Source organism: Bufo bufo, chromosome 5 (assembly GCF_905171765.1).
Source record: "Bufo bufo chromosome 5, aBufBuf1.1, whole genome shotgun sequence".
NCBI classification, from domain to species: Eukaryota; Metazoa; Chordata; class Amphibia; order Anura; family Bufonidae; genus Bufo; species Bufo bufo.
This window is the reverse complement of record NC_053393.1, coordinates 535,913,864-535,927,579: the sequence shown is the minus strand read 5'-3', so window position 1 is coordinate 535,927,579 and position 13,716 is coordinate 535,913,864. Positions and strand designations below refer to the sequence as shown.

The following is a 13,716-nucleotide window of genomic DNA, read 5'->3' as shown; positions in this document are numbered from 1 at the left end:
AATGACTGAAGAAAAATACTGTTTATTGTAGTTGCTTGTTTTGGGCATAAAAGGGTTGAAAATGTACAATAGCGGTAACGGTATTACAAAATTATAGACCTTCAAAAACAGAAATAAAACTTACTTAGCGGACATAGAAAAGTGGCATGCATATAAGAACTACAATAGGAAAAAAATAATCCAAAAACACTGAGTACATGGGGCACAGTCACAGAAAAATAATTTGAAATATCACACATTTCTAGAACTAATATTAAACTATTAGAATATTTTAGCCACACAGAACAGACTAAAAAGAAAATTTGCAACCATCTATAAAAAAATTGCCTTTTATAACATTTTTCCCCCATAAAATTAATTTGTAAAACATACTCTGACAGAGAAGTGGTGGCACACCAGCTGATCATGGCCGACTTGAACACAGCACTATGGACCTGCACTGCAGCCAAAAAAAGTTAAAAAAAATATTTAGGTGAAGTTCAGTTTCATTTTAGATCCACTCCTGACTTTGACTTAAAAAAATAAAAATAAAATAAGAAAGCCCTCAACTACCCTGTTTATAGCAATATTATTTTTGGGGTGGGGAGAAAATACAAAAAACCACATGAACTCATATGTAGCAGTAGAGATGTTTCAACTGTTTTTTTTTCTTTTGTAGAATCAGTAGTGGAAGACCCAAACTATGCCCTTGGCTTAAAGGGGATGTCCATCCTTTTGCCCGTTTCTTCTTCCTAGCCCCATTCAGTGGTCATTTGATCCCACATGTGGTCCCAGAGAGTCACGTATCCTGCCGTGGCAAATCACTGGTCTCCCCAAGCGGCATGTCACAGTTAGGTCATGTACTTCTTGGGGACACGTCACTGGCCACTGCAGCATACATGACCACTTCTGTAAGATTGCAGAACAGAACCAGGGAGCCAGAATGGAGCAGTAGGTAGTATGTAAGTAAGAACGCTTAAAAAGGGGCAAGAGGGTAGAAATGCCTTTAAGGACTCATGTACATGGCAGGGTCGAGTGAACAGTGTCTGCACAGAGACACACAAAGTTCCTCCAGCTCCCTACCATAGAGTTGTAGGCACTACCAGTTCCACCATATGGTTCCTCCATATCGTGCCATATTATGGAAGTCTTCTTCCCATAAATGAATTCTCTCCATAATACAGTGTTGACAAGCGCATACAAAATCTTGTATTTGGGCTTCGTATAACGCCTCAGTACAACTGATGAGTCCTAACTGTCTACATGGAGGTCATCTCTGAAATGTTCCATAAACATCCAGTTCTGTAATGCTAGGAATTTTTTTCTATTTATAGAAAATCATGAATTCTAATGCAACACCATTTTTTTTTCCAATACATGTTCGCAAATTTGACAAGATTCAACTTTTTTTTTCACATGGTCTCCTGCTGTTGAGATTCTGTCTCCGGCTTTTCAGTTTCATCTTCCTACGAGATAAATATGAAAACATGTAAGTGTTAAGAAAACAAACAGGTAATTAAACGTTTTATGTCAGTTCTCGAAATCTAAGCGTGTGGACATCGAGGTAATTATTCTATGTAGCAACAACATTAGTAAGAACAACGGTTCTCAAACAAAACTTCACAGCTGTATCTAATCTATCTACTGTAGAAATCTAGTAATGTCCACAAAGGGTTGTCACCTACCTTTCCCTGACACCTGCCTAGTTATTAATAATTTTACATAGGAGGCAGTATTATAGTAGTTATATTCCTGTACATAGGAGACAGTATTATAGTAGTTATATTCTTGTACATAGGAGGCAGTATTATAGTAGTTATATTCCTGTACATAGGAGACAGTATTATAGTAGTTATATTCTTGTACATAGGAGCAGTATTATAGTAGTTATATTCTTGTATATAGGAGGCAGTATTATAGTAGTATATTCCTGTACATAGGAGCAGTATTATAGTAGTATATTCTTGTACATAGGAGCAGTATTATAGTAGTTATATTCTTGTACACAGGAGCAGTATTATAGTAGTTATATTCTTGTACATAGGGGCAGTATTATAGTAGTTATATTCTTGTACATAGGAGGCAGTATTATAGTAGTTATATTCTTGTACATAGGAGCAGTATTATAGTAGTTATATTCTTGTACAAAGGAGGCAGTATTATAGTAGTTATATTCTTGTACATAGGAGCAGTATTATAGTAGTTATATTCTTGTATATAGGAGGCAGTATTATAGTAGTATATTCCTCTACATAGGAGCAGTATTATAGTAGTATATTCTTGTACATAGGAGCAGTATTATAGTAGTTATATTCTTGTACACAGGAGCAGTATTATAGTAGTTATATTCTTGTACATAGGAGGCAGTATTATAGTAGTTATATTCTTGTACAAAGGAGGCAGTATTATAGTAGTTATATTCTTGTACATAGGAGCAGTATTATAGTAGTTATATTCTTGTACATAGGAGGCAGTATTATAGTAGTATATTCCTGTACATAGGAGCAGTATTATAGTACTTATATTCTTGTACATAGGAGCAGTATTATAGTAGTATATTCCTGTACATAGGAGGCAGTATTATAGTAATTATATTCCTGTACACAGGAGGCAGTATTATAGTAGTTATATTCTTGTACATAGGAGCAGTATTATAGTAGTTATATTCTTGTACACAGGAGGCAGTATTATAGTAGTTATATTCTTGTACATAGGAGCAGTATTATAGTAGTTATATTCTTGCACATAGGAGCAGTATTATAGTAGTTATATTCTTGTACACAGGAGGCAGTATATAGTAGTTATATTCTTGTACATAGGAGCAGTATTATAGTAGTTATATTCTTGTACATAGGAGCAGTATTATAGTAGTTATATTCTTGTACATAGGAGGCAGTATTATAGTAGTTATATTCTTGTACATAGGAGGCAGTATTATAGTAGTTATATTCTTGTACATAGGAGGCAGTATTATAGTAGTTATATTCTTGTACATAGGGGCAGTATTATAGTAGTTATATTCTTGTACATAGGAGGCAGTATTATAGTAGTTATATTCTTGTACATAGGGGCAGTATTATAGTAGTTATATTCTTGTACATAGGGGCAGTATTATAGTAGTTATATTCTTGTACATAGGAGGCAGTATTATAGTAGTTATATTCTTGTACATAGGAGCAGTATTATAGTAGTTATATTCTTGTACATAGGAGCAGTATTACAGTAGTTATATTCTTGTACATAGGATGCAGTAATATCGTAGTTATATTCTTGTACATAGGAGCAGTATTACAGTAGTTATATTCTTGTACATAGGAGCAGTATTATAGTAGTTATATTCTTGTACATAGGAGCAGTATTATAGTAGTTATATTCTTGTACATAGGAGGCAGTATTATAGTAGTTATATTCTTGTACATAGGAGCAGTATTATAGTAGTTATATTCTTGTACATAGGAGCAGTATTACAGTAGTTATATTCTTGTACATAGGATGCAGTAATATTGTAGTTATATTCTTGTACATAGGAGCAGTATTACAGTAGTTATATTCTTGTACATAGGAGTAGTATTATAGTAGTATATATTCTTGTATAAAAACAGTATTATAACAGCTAAATTTCTGTATACATGGGGTCGTATTATAGTTGTAATACAGTTGAAAATAGGAACTCTATTGTATTCTGAAAAGGGACACTTAGATTAGAAAGAAATACTGAAGTGCTATTCGTAATTTGCCACATAATATGGGACTGATCATACTCCATACACGTTATCAGATTAGCGATCTGCTTATTAATACGGATCAGCCCTTTGACACGTACACCTTCCTGATTTGTGTTTTTGCATCTTGTTCTACTTCAGGAGTGTAAATCATCAGACAGAAGTGAAGCCGTCATTTTACTTCTGCAACAAGATCCTCTTTACTTTATCATTTGTTACGACAATAAATTCCGCTCCGCAGATGCCTCATATACGGCACAATCATATTTTTATCCCACTGTGCATATTTTCTCGACAGTGTTGTCAATTTTCCAATTACCTGGAAGGCCATATGTTATCTCAGGAAGTGGTGAAAGTCTAAGGTAGTAAATAGCCTATCGGCAGAAGGAGACTTGAATCTCCAAAAGATTCAGGAATGATGTTGCCGAGTTACATCAACAGGTGACATCATTTTGTGTGAGGCTTGATCATGAAAGGACAACCAAGGCCCAAAGCCTCAACAATTGTTCATGTAGCAGAGCTGAGTTTACTCTGCGTTCTTGAGTTAGACTGCTGGCCAAACTCTTCTCAAAACATGTGGTTCACCAGGGGACTCAAAATAATACGAATTCCCCCAAAAAAGTTAAAATCATTTCAGCTCTGCTACATCCCTAACTTGAAGAACATATTAAACTAACATAATACAACACTTTGGGCTTCATCCCCGACCACGTCTACCCACCTGCCAAGTGGAAATCCCCCCATCCACTTGAGATGCTTCGTAACAGCACAGGTTTGGGATATAAAGACCGTTTCAATGTACTTTTTTTTTTACACCTCGATCAATACAGGAGTCTTATATAGGGAAAGCTATATTTCCTAAAATACAATGCAGAAGATTTTGTCTAAGCTGTGAGGGGCCATGTGTGGCTTAGTCTTCTGTATATCATGTCCTATACTCCCCCCCCCCCCCCTGTGCGCACCGGCACTCGCAATGCTGCCCCATACCTCTAGTCACATCTAGAGCAGTACTCAGAATGATGTCTTACATCCCCCTATTTATATCGGGCAATTCCTCACATTTACTGCCTCTACAACCGTTCTGTGTATACAGCTCCTATCCAGACCTATGTGTCTCCATGAGACTACAAACCCTGGGATCTTGAAGAGATTCTCTTCTACTGTCAACAGAGAAAGAGGAGTAGCACAAGGTTTGTTTGTATTCTGTAACCATGGAGACAGCTGTTCTGCATGGATGCTGTATACACAAAACGGTAAGAGGTTTTTAATCAAGACTATTTGCAAAGTTGCTTCAATTTAAGTTAGCAAAGCCAAGCATCCAAATCAAAGAGGACCTTTCGCCTCTCCTGACATGTCTGTTTTAGTAACTACTTGCATCCCCCATGTCATAACAAATGTGGAGCATCTATTCTTATGACTCTAGGTTGTGTCATTCCTCTATTATTCCTTCTAGAAATTATGAACTGCCAGCAGTCTACAATAAAGGTCCATCTGGATGCTACCAGTTGGGTGCGTCTCTCTGCAGCCAGACTGTGCAGGGACACACCCCCTGCTGGTAACACCCATCTGTACCTTTATGGCAAACTGCTGGCAATCATAAGTAAAGATGCCCCATAGTTGTTATTACATGGGGAATGCAGGTAGCGATTAGATTACAACAGACGTGTCAGGAGAAGCGACAAGTTCTCTTTAAAGGGATTCTGTCAACATGAAAATGTTATACAGTCTGCATGTTATAGAGCAGGAGGAGCTGAGCAGATTTATATATAGTTTTATGGGGAAACGATTCTGCAAAACTTGTAATTTATTTAATTTCCTGCTCATTCTGGGCTTTGATGTCCAGGAGGCGGAGCTATCAGTGATTGACAGCTGTCTCTGTATACACAGTCAGAGGGAAAGCTGTCAATCACTGATAGGAACGCCTCCTGGACGTCAAAGCCCAGAATGAGCAGGAAATTAAATAAATACATTACAAGTTCCCCAGAACCTTTTCTCATATAACTATACACTCACTTAAAGAATTATTAGGAACACCATACTAATACGGTGTTGGACCCCCTTTTGCCTTCAGAACGGCCTTAATTCTACGTGGCATTGATTCAACAAGGTGCTGATAGCATTCTTTAGAAATGTTGGCCCATATTGATAGGATAGCATCTTGCAGTTGATGGAGATTTGAGGGACACACATCCAGGGCACGAAGCTCCCGTTCCACCACATCCCAAAGATGCTCTATTGGGTTGAGATCTGGTGACTGTGGGGCCATTTTAGTACAGTGAACTCATTGTCATGTTCCAGAAACCAATGTGAAATGATTCGAGCTTTGTGACATGGTGCATTATCCTGCTGGAAGTAGCCATCAGAGGATGGATACATGTTCTCATTCTGTTTACGCCAAATTCGGACTCTACCATTTGAATGTCTCAACAGAAATCGAGACTCATCAGACCAGGCAACATTTTTCCAGTCTTCAACAGTCCAATTTTGGTGAGCTCGTGCAAATTGTAGCCTCTTTTTCCTATTTGTAGTGGAGATGAGTGGTACCCGGTGGGGTCTTCTGCTGTTGTAGCCCATCCGCCTCAAGGTTGTGCGTGTTGTGGCTTCACAAATGCTTTGCTGCAGACCTCGGTTGTAACGAGTGGTTATTTCAGCCAACGTTGCTCTTCTATCAGCTTGAATCAGTCGGCCCATTCTCCTCTGACCTCTAGCATCCACAAGGCATTTTTGCCCACAGGACTGCCGCATACTGGATGTTTTTCCCTTTTCACACCATTCTTTGTAAACCCTAGAAATGGTTGTGCGTGAAAATCCCAGTAACTGAGCAGATTGTGAAATACTCAGACCGGCCCGTCTGGCACCAACAACCATGCCACGCTCAAAATTGCTTAAATCACCTTTCTTTCCCATTCTGACATTCAGTTTGGAGTTCAGGAGATTGTCTTGACCAGGACCACACACCTAAATGCATTGAAGCAACTGCCATGTGATTGGTTGACTAGATAATTGCATTAATGAGAAATAGAACAGGTGTTCCTAATAATTCTTTAGGTGAGTGTATATCCATCCGCTCAGCTCCTCCTGCTCTATCACCTGCTGCTGCAAGATTACGCTGCATTTTCATAGTGACAGATCCCTTTAAGTATAAAATGGCTCAGTGTTGCCTGTACATCTTCCTACACAAAACTTTCTGCCGTAATTTTTTTTTTCTATGTGTAATCTAAGTATTTGGCAGCTGGAAGGGTTAATCGACGACGCAATGAATTTTTTGTAGTCTTCGTGGTAATCACTGAAGTAAAAAAACAGAACCAAAAGCAGCGAGACTTTATGTAGAACAAAGAACTTTGTTAATGTCAGTGGTCAACTCACGGAGTGTTACAGACGCGAATATCAGCCTGACTGATCGATAAATCACTCTGCATACAAGGATGCGCCGCTGACACATCCCCCTTTACTCGCCGCTCATTTAAAGAAGATTTATAGGAGCACTTCATAGACAATTAGAAGGAAAGCTTTAATGAATGCCGACTCTCAAAGCTTAAAAAATGGAGCTGCCAACATGAGCTTTACAGATTTTATTATGAACACGAAGGGTCTCGCGTACAACAAATGGACTGTCCGGCGGGGAATGTGGGATGAGGCCCACAGAAGCCAATCAGAATGAAAATACAAAGACATGGTCATCAGCTCACCGATTGTTAGCAGTCATGTCCATAACATAAGTGGAAAAAAAAATTTTTTAATAAAAAAACAAAACTAAAATTTAATCATCCCCTTTCCCATATTTAAATAAAAATACATTTAAAAAACAAAGTAAAGATCAAAATCATTTTATTTAAATTTTTTGTGTTGGCCACATATCTTGGATCGACTTTTTATTTCTCTATGAACCAACAACTACAGTCTGTAAACCGTCTCTTAGACTAAATGTCATTCATTGTTCCTGTACAGGGCTGATCGGAGGAGTTAAAACCAACACCTCATTTCAAATTCGGTACGGATTCTGTTGCAGAAATTTCCTGAAGCCTATTGACGAGATTTTTCTAAATCTCACCCACTTGCTATTATCATAAATGCTGAAGATTCTCCGCATGCAATTTCATTGCATAAAATCTGCAGCGTATGTGTCATGTGTGGCCGTACCCTTATAGTTGTCACTTTTTCCCCCTTTGCTCCCTCCCTTCTAGCCTAAAGGACAGGTTTATGTCCCAACAAGACGGTGCTGTAAGTGTTTCACGATATTTCTTCTACTCATGGCGTACCTACCATAAAGGCAGATCATACGGCTACTCGGGGGCCCTTGGAGAGATGTAGCCAGCTCTGATTGGTCCCGTTTCCTTTTGAAATTAGGACATGAGAAGCGGTGTAGGGTTCTGCTCTCTAGAGGAACCCCCCCTTTTTTTTTTTTTAAGCAAAGTTGGTGGTGGACACAAACACCAAGCCCTACTGTCCTGGGTGGCAGAACCTGGCACCATAATCAGGCCCAAGGTTACTTTTTGCAATTGGCCCCTTCTGTTCTAAGTACTCCACTGAATGTTCTCAAACGCCTAGTCACTAAAAATGCATCTAGTGTAAAACCACCATGGTGGTGGGGAACTGGGCATAAGAGAAACAAACACAAAGTCCAGCTGTCCTGGGTGGCAGAGCCTGGCATCGTAATGGGAACCAAGGTTACTTTTTACAATCGCTCCCTTCTCTTCTAACTACTCCACTGAATGTTTTCAAACTCTTTCATCAAAAAAATGCATCTAGTGTAAAACCACCATGGTGGTGGGGAACTGGGCCCAGGAGAAACAACCCCATGATGATGCCAGAGAGCCTGGGGGGCCAATTTTACTTCTTGCAATGGGTCCCCTCTCTTCTTTATACAATAATAGATGTTCAGAAACGCTCAGTCATAATAAAAAGAAGAAAAACAAAAAGAGAAGGAAAGGAGGGGGATGCAGCTGCAGTATCTCAAAGCATGAAGGGGAGGAGAAGCTTCAAGGAGGAAAGATCCGATTAGCTCAGGGCACACGGCACAGCTCTTATATCGCCCCTGGAGGAACCTGTCCTACTTGGCAAACATATTTACAGAAACCAACAAACAGAGAATAGGAAGACCCTCCGGTCCCGCGAGGAGCCAAAGGAGAGATTTTTCTTGCAATTTTCAAAGCAACTAGACGTAACCTCGATGAATACATACCATGGAAAACACAAGCTATCTACACTATATGCTAGGACTGTAATACATAGACACTATAGAAAATCCCACACTGCATAAAACCCTAAGATTTGAGACACCAAACCACAGGACGCTTAATATTCGGCAGGTCTACGGCCGTGGTCTTCAATATTTAAAAAGGTAGAGCAGTGGCGTCTCTCCAGTGGTGGCTATTAATAGGCAGATATTCGTTCCTCATGATAAATGGCATATTCTGTCACCGGAGGAGCACAGCAATAAGACAGCTGTTTGTTTCCCTAGGAAAATAGACCGAGCGACATGGATCATTTTCATAGCGGCAGCCTCGACAAGTTTGACATTTGCTTCGTGACGAATTCTGAAGCAGTCATCAAGAAAGTGTCCCCACTGGGACCACCCGGTACAAGGCAGCCTACATTTCTTTTCTATAATCCTCCCCACTTACATATGAAAATAAATACACTTAAGATTTGAAATCCTACGAAAAATTCAACAAATGTATTTAGACTTAAATCTCAGAGTTCCGGTACGTGTTTGCACACCGAGAAGATTAAAAACATATTTAGTGTTCGGTGAAATGCAGCATGCCATGCTTGGCTGCACCTGTAGGTGGCAGTAGAGGATAAGTCTGCTATTTTTTCCCATCTATATAGCCATGGTTTAATAGGAAAGCTAGTTACTCCGAACAGTGCTGTGTGACACTCAGGATTTCTATTAAGTGTGATTTTTGTTATCAGCTGCATTCCATTTCCCAACACTGGGCCGGCTGGTAAAGGAAGAGAGAGAGGGCTTCAAGAATCATCACTTGCTTCCACGATAATACTTCTTAGTACATCACCATCCATTTCACCTTCCCCATCAGCTGGGACACATTTCCAGGGCACTTTAAACAATGCTGTTTTACTGCATTCTCTCACGTACAGCTCCATTTAAAAAAAAAAAAAAAAAAAAAAAAAAAAAATGAAATATCGCTATAAATGTAAAAAAAAATGAAAGGTAAAATGAATGGACCTCACGAGACATTAAACCAATTGTTTGTACAAGTCTATTTAAAAATCTCCAAAAAATAATAATAAAAAAACATAACTATATATTGTTCTTAAGTATGCCATATGTAGATTTTAAAATATATAAAAAAATTAAATTTATGCACCTCATGGGCCGGGACAAGAAACATTTAACCAATTGTTTTGTGCAGTTCTATTTAAAAATACAAAAAAATTTATAAAAAATATATATTAATAAAAATGTAACATATTCAAATTAATATATTCAATGAGGATGGATGATATAAAAGAGAAATAGGTTCAGGCTACTTTTACACTGGCGTTTTGGCTTTCCGTTTGTCAGATGCGTTCAGGGCTCTCACAAGCGGTCCAAAACGGATCAGTTTTGCCTTAATGCATTCTGAATGGAAAAGGATGCGCTCAGAATGCATCAGTTCGCCTCCGTTCCGTCTCCATTCCGCTCTGGAGGCCGCCTGCAGCGTTTTAGTGTCCGTCTGATAAAACTGAGCCAAACGGATCCGTCCTGACGCACAATGTAAGTCAATAGGGACGGATCAGTTTTCTCTGACACAGTAGAAAACGGATCCGTCCCCCATTGACTTACAATGGTGTTTATGACAGATCCGTCATGGCTATAGAAGACCTGATACAACCGGATCTGTTCATGACGGATGCATGTGCTTGTATTATTATAACGGACGCGTTTTTGCAGATCCATGACGGATCCACAGAAAACGCTAATGTGAAAGTAGCCTCATTCATTTCACGGATTTAGTTTTACTGATTTGTCCCGTTCCAGGATTTTCCGAATTACGACTCCTTTGAAAATACCAAGAAAAACCCAATAAATAAAATAAGTGATTTTTTTTATTTACTTTATTAATATAAAAAATAAATTAAATGTTAAAAATTGGCAAAAAATTGAAAATACGAGACAATTTTTAATTCAAATCACAGAACAGACCTCTATAAAAGTTAGGGCTCATGCACACTAACGTATTTTTTTGTCCATGACCAGTCCAGTTTTCTTTTGCCCTTATGAAGAACCATTCACTTCAATCGGACAGCAAAAAAAAAACAAAAAAAAAAAACAAACACAGAAATGAGTGCATTCTGTGTCCGTATGTCCGCAAGAAAAATAAAACAAGTCTTATTATTGTCCGCATGCTGGATAGGACTGTTCTATCAGGGGCTGGCAGTTCTGTTCGTTCCGATAAAATGCGAATGCACGCGGCCAGTAACTGTGTTTTGCGGATCCACAAATTGTGGACGAGCCCTTAAAGTTTCATCTTTCAAAATGGTCTTATACTATGTATGAGGGAGTTATGAACATTTTACAAAAAAAATTAAAAATAAAATAAGTCTTAGCTAAAAAGGGCGATTTCATTGCATCAGATCAAAATTAATTAAAATTTTAATGTTGTACGGTTTCCCATAATTCTTTAAATGGAGCATTTACTTTATAGCTTTCGGTTCATTAAATAAAGTTCAAAATGCGTGTTACGCGCTACATTAAGCCCCCGCGGCCCCTCACTTCCTTGTTTCTTCTTTCACTTTTCCATTGCAGCGAGTAACGCAATTGAGAAAAAGCAATTATCTGTCTTGAAGCGGCTTATTTGGGGATTCTTAGGTCTCCTGATACGAAGGACAATTAATATACCTCTCCCCAACATCTTTCCCATCTAACAGTTTCACGATATGTCTGGAGATGACCTTACAGGAATCGCCTAATTAAACTTATTGCAAATACGAAGATTGGGACTGAAGGAACGTCACTCGTGATTAGCGAATTAGAATTTGTAATTATGACAGTAATAGAGCAAGGAGCAAACGTAAAACCAAAAACATACAATGTATATATGAGAAAGCAATAGGAGTAACCCCAGTGTATCTCCTAACATTATGGGTTCACATAATAGTGCAGAGCCTGGGGAAAAAAACACTTTTTTTTATTTTTTACAAGGGAACGTTAAGGTAAACGATGCCACTGTATGGCATCCGTTAGAGGCAACCAATTAACGTATACGTTTTTGTACACATTAAATGGATGGGAAAAAAAGTGATATCACCCTTATAATAGTTATATTCTTGTACATAGGAGACAGTATTATAGTAGTTATATTCTTGTACATAGGAGACAGTATTATAGTAGTTATATTCTTGTACATAGGAGGAGTATTATAGTAGTTATATTCTTGTACATAGGAGGAGTATTATAGTAGTTATATTCTTGTACATAGGAGCAGTATTATAGTAGTTATATTCTTGTACATAGGAGCAGTATTATAGTAGTTATATTCTAGTACATAGGAGGAGTATTATAGTAGTTATATTCTTGTACATAGGAGGCAGTATTATAGTAGTTATATTCTTGTACATAGGAGGAGTATTACAGTAGTTATATTCTTGTACATAGGAGGAGTATTATAGTAGTTATATTCTTGTACATAGGAGCAGTATTATAGTAGTTATATTCTTGTACATAGGAGGCAGTATTATAGCAGTTATATTCTTATACATAGGAGCAGTATTATAGTAGTTATATTCTTGTACATAGGAGCAGCATTATAGTAGTTATATTCTTGTACATAGCAGCAGTATTATAGTAGTTATATTCTTGTACATAGGAGGCAGTATTATAGTAGTTATATTCTTGTACATAGGAGCGGTATTATAGTAGTTTTATTCTTGTACATAGGAGCAGTATTATAGCAGTTATATTCTTGTACATAGGAGCAGTATTATAGCAGTTATACTCTTGTACATAGGAGCAGTATTATAGTAGTTATATTCTTGTACATAGGAGCAGTATTATAGTAGTTATATTCTTGTACATAGGAGGCAGTATTATAGTAGTTATATTCTTGTACATAGGCGCAGTATTATAGTAGTTATATTCTTGTACATAGGAGCAGTATTATAGCAGTTATATTCTTGTACATAGGAGCAGTATTATAGTAGTTATATACTTGTACATAGGAGCAGTATTATAGCAGTTATATTCCTGTACATAGGTACAGTATTATAGTAGTTATATTCTTGTACATAGGAGCAGTATTATAGTAGTTATATTCTTGTACATAGGAGGCAATATTATAGTAGTTATATTCTTGTACATAGGAGCAGTATTATAGCAGTTATATTCTTGTACATAGGAGCAGTATTATAGCAGTTATATTCTTGTACATAGGAGCAGTATTATAGTAGTTATATTCTTGTACATAGGAGCAGTATTATAGTAGTTATATTCTTGTACATAGGAGGCAGTATTATAGTAGTTATATTCTTGTACATAGGAGGCAGTATTATAGTAGTTATATTCTTGTACATAGGAGCAGCATTATAGTAGTTATATTCTTGTATATAGGAACAGAATTATAGTAGTTATATACTCGTACATTAGAGGCAGTATTTTAGACGTTATATTCTTGTACATACTATAAGAGGCAGTATTATAGTAGTTATATTCTTGTACAAATAGTAGTTAGATTCTTGTAAACTCTCCACCTGATAAAAGATGTGAAAGGAAGAAAGGATTGTGCATGCTGTATTTCAATGTCTTTTCTTTTTGTTCTCACAGGAGATAAGCCGCTGTCGCCATGTGTATGTGGGAGTTGGGAAGAAAACCTATTAGAAGAGTTAGTGTTCTGATTCACCTAAACATGAACAACACACACTACTGCCCAGAAAACCATGAGGGCAAATAGTCTTCATTTAAAGAGGACCTCTCACCACAAAATGCAATGCATTCTGAAAGCACCATGTTATAGAGCAAGAGATGCTGAGCAGGTTGATATACACTCACCTAAAGAATTATTAGGAACACCTG

The 13,716-nt window shown here is 37.6% G+C and overlaps 1 protein-coding gene across 8 annotated transcripts in view; it reads right to left on the bottom strand.

Moving 5' to 3' along the window:
* Positions 1-334: 334 nt before the first annotated feature.
* Positions 335-13,716, bottom strand: part of PHF14 (PHD finger protein 14) — a 228,419-nt gene continuing 215,037 nt past the window's right edge. For all 8 annotated transcript variants that reach the window (XR_005778875.1, XM_040431267.1, XM_040431269.1 and 5 more), the window contains one exon: positions 335-1,445. Coding sequence is in view for 7 of the 8 variants with exons in the window: in XM_040431267.1 (XP_040287201.1) it covers positions 1,392-1,445 (54 nt within the window). In the remaining variant the exon portion in view is untranslated. The remainder of the gene's footprint in view (positions 1,446-13,716) is intronic.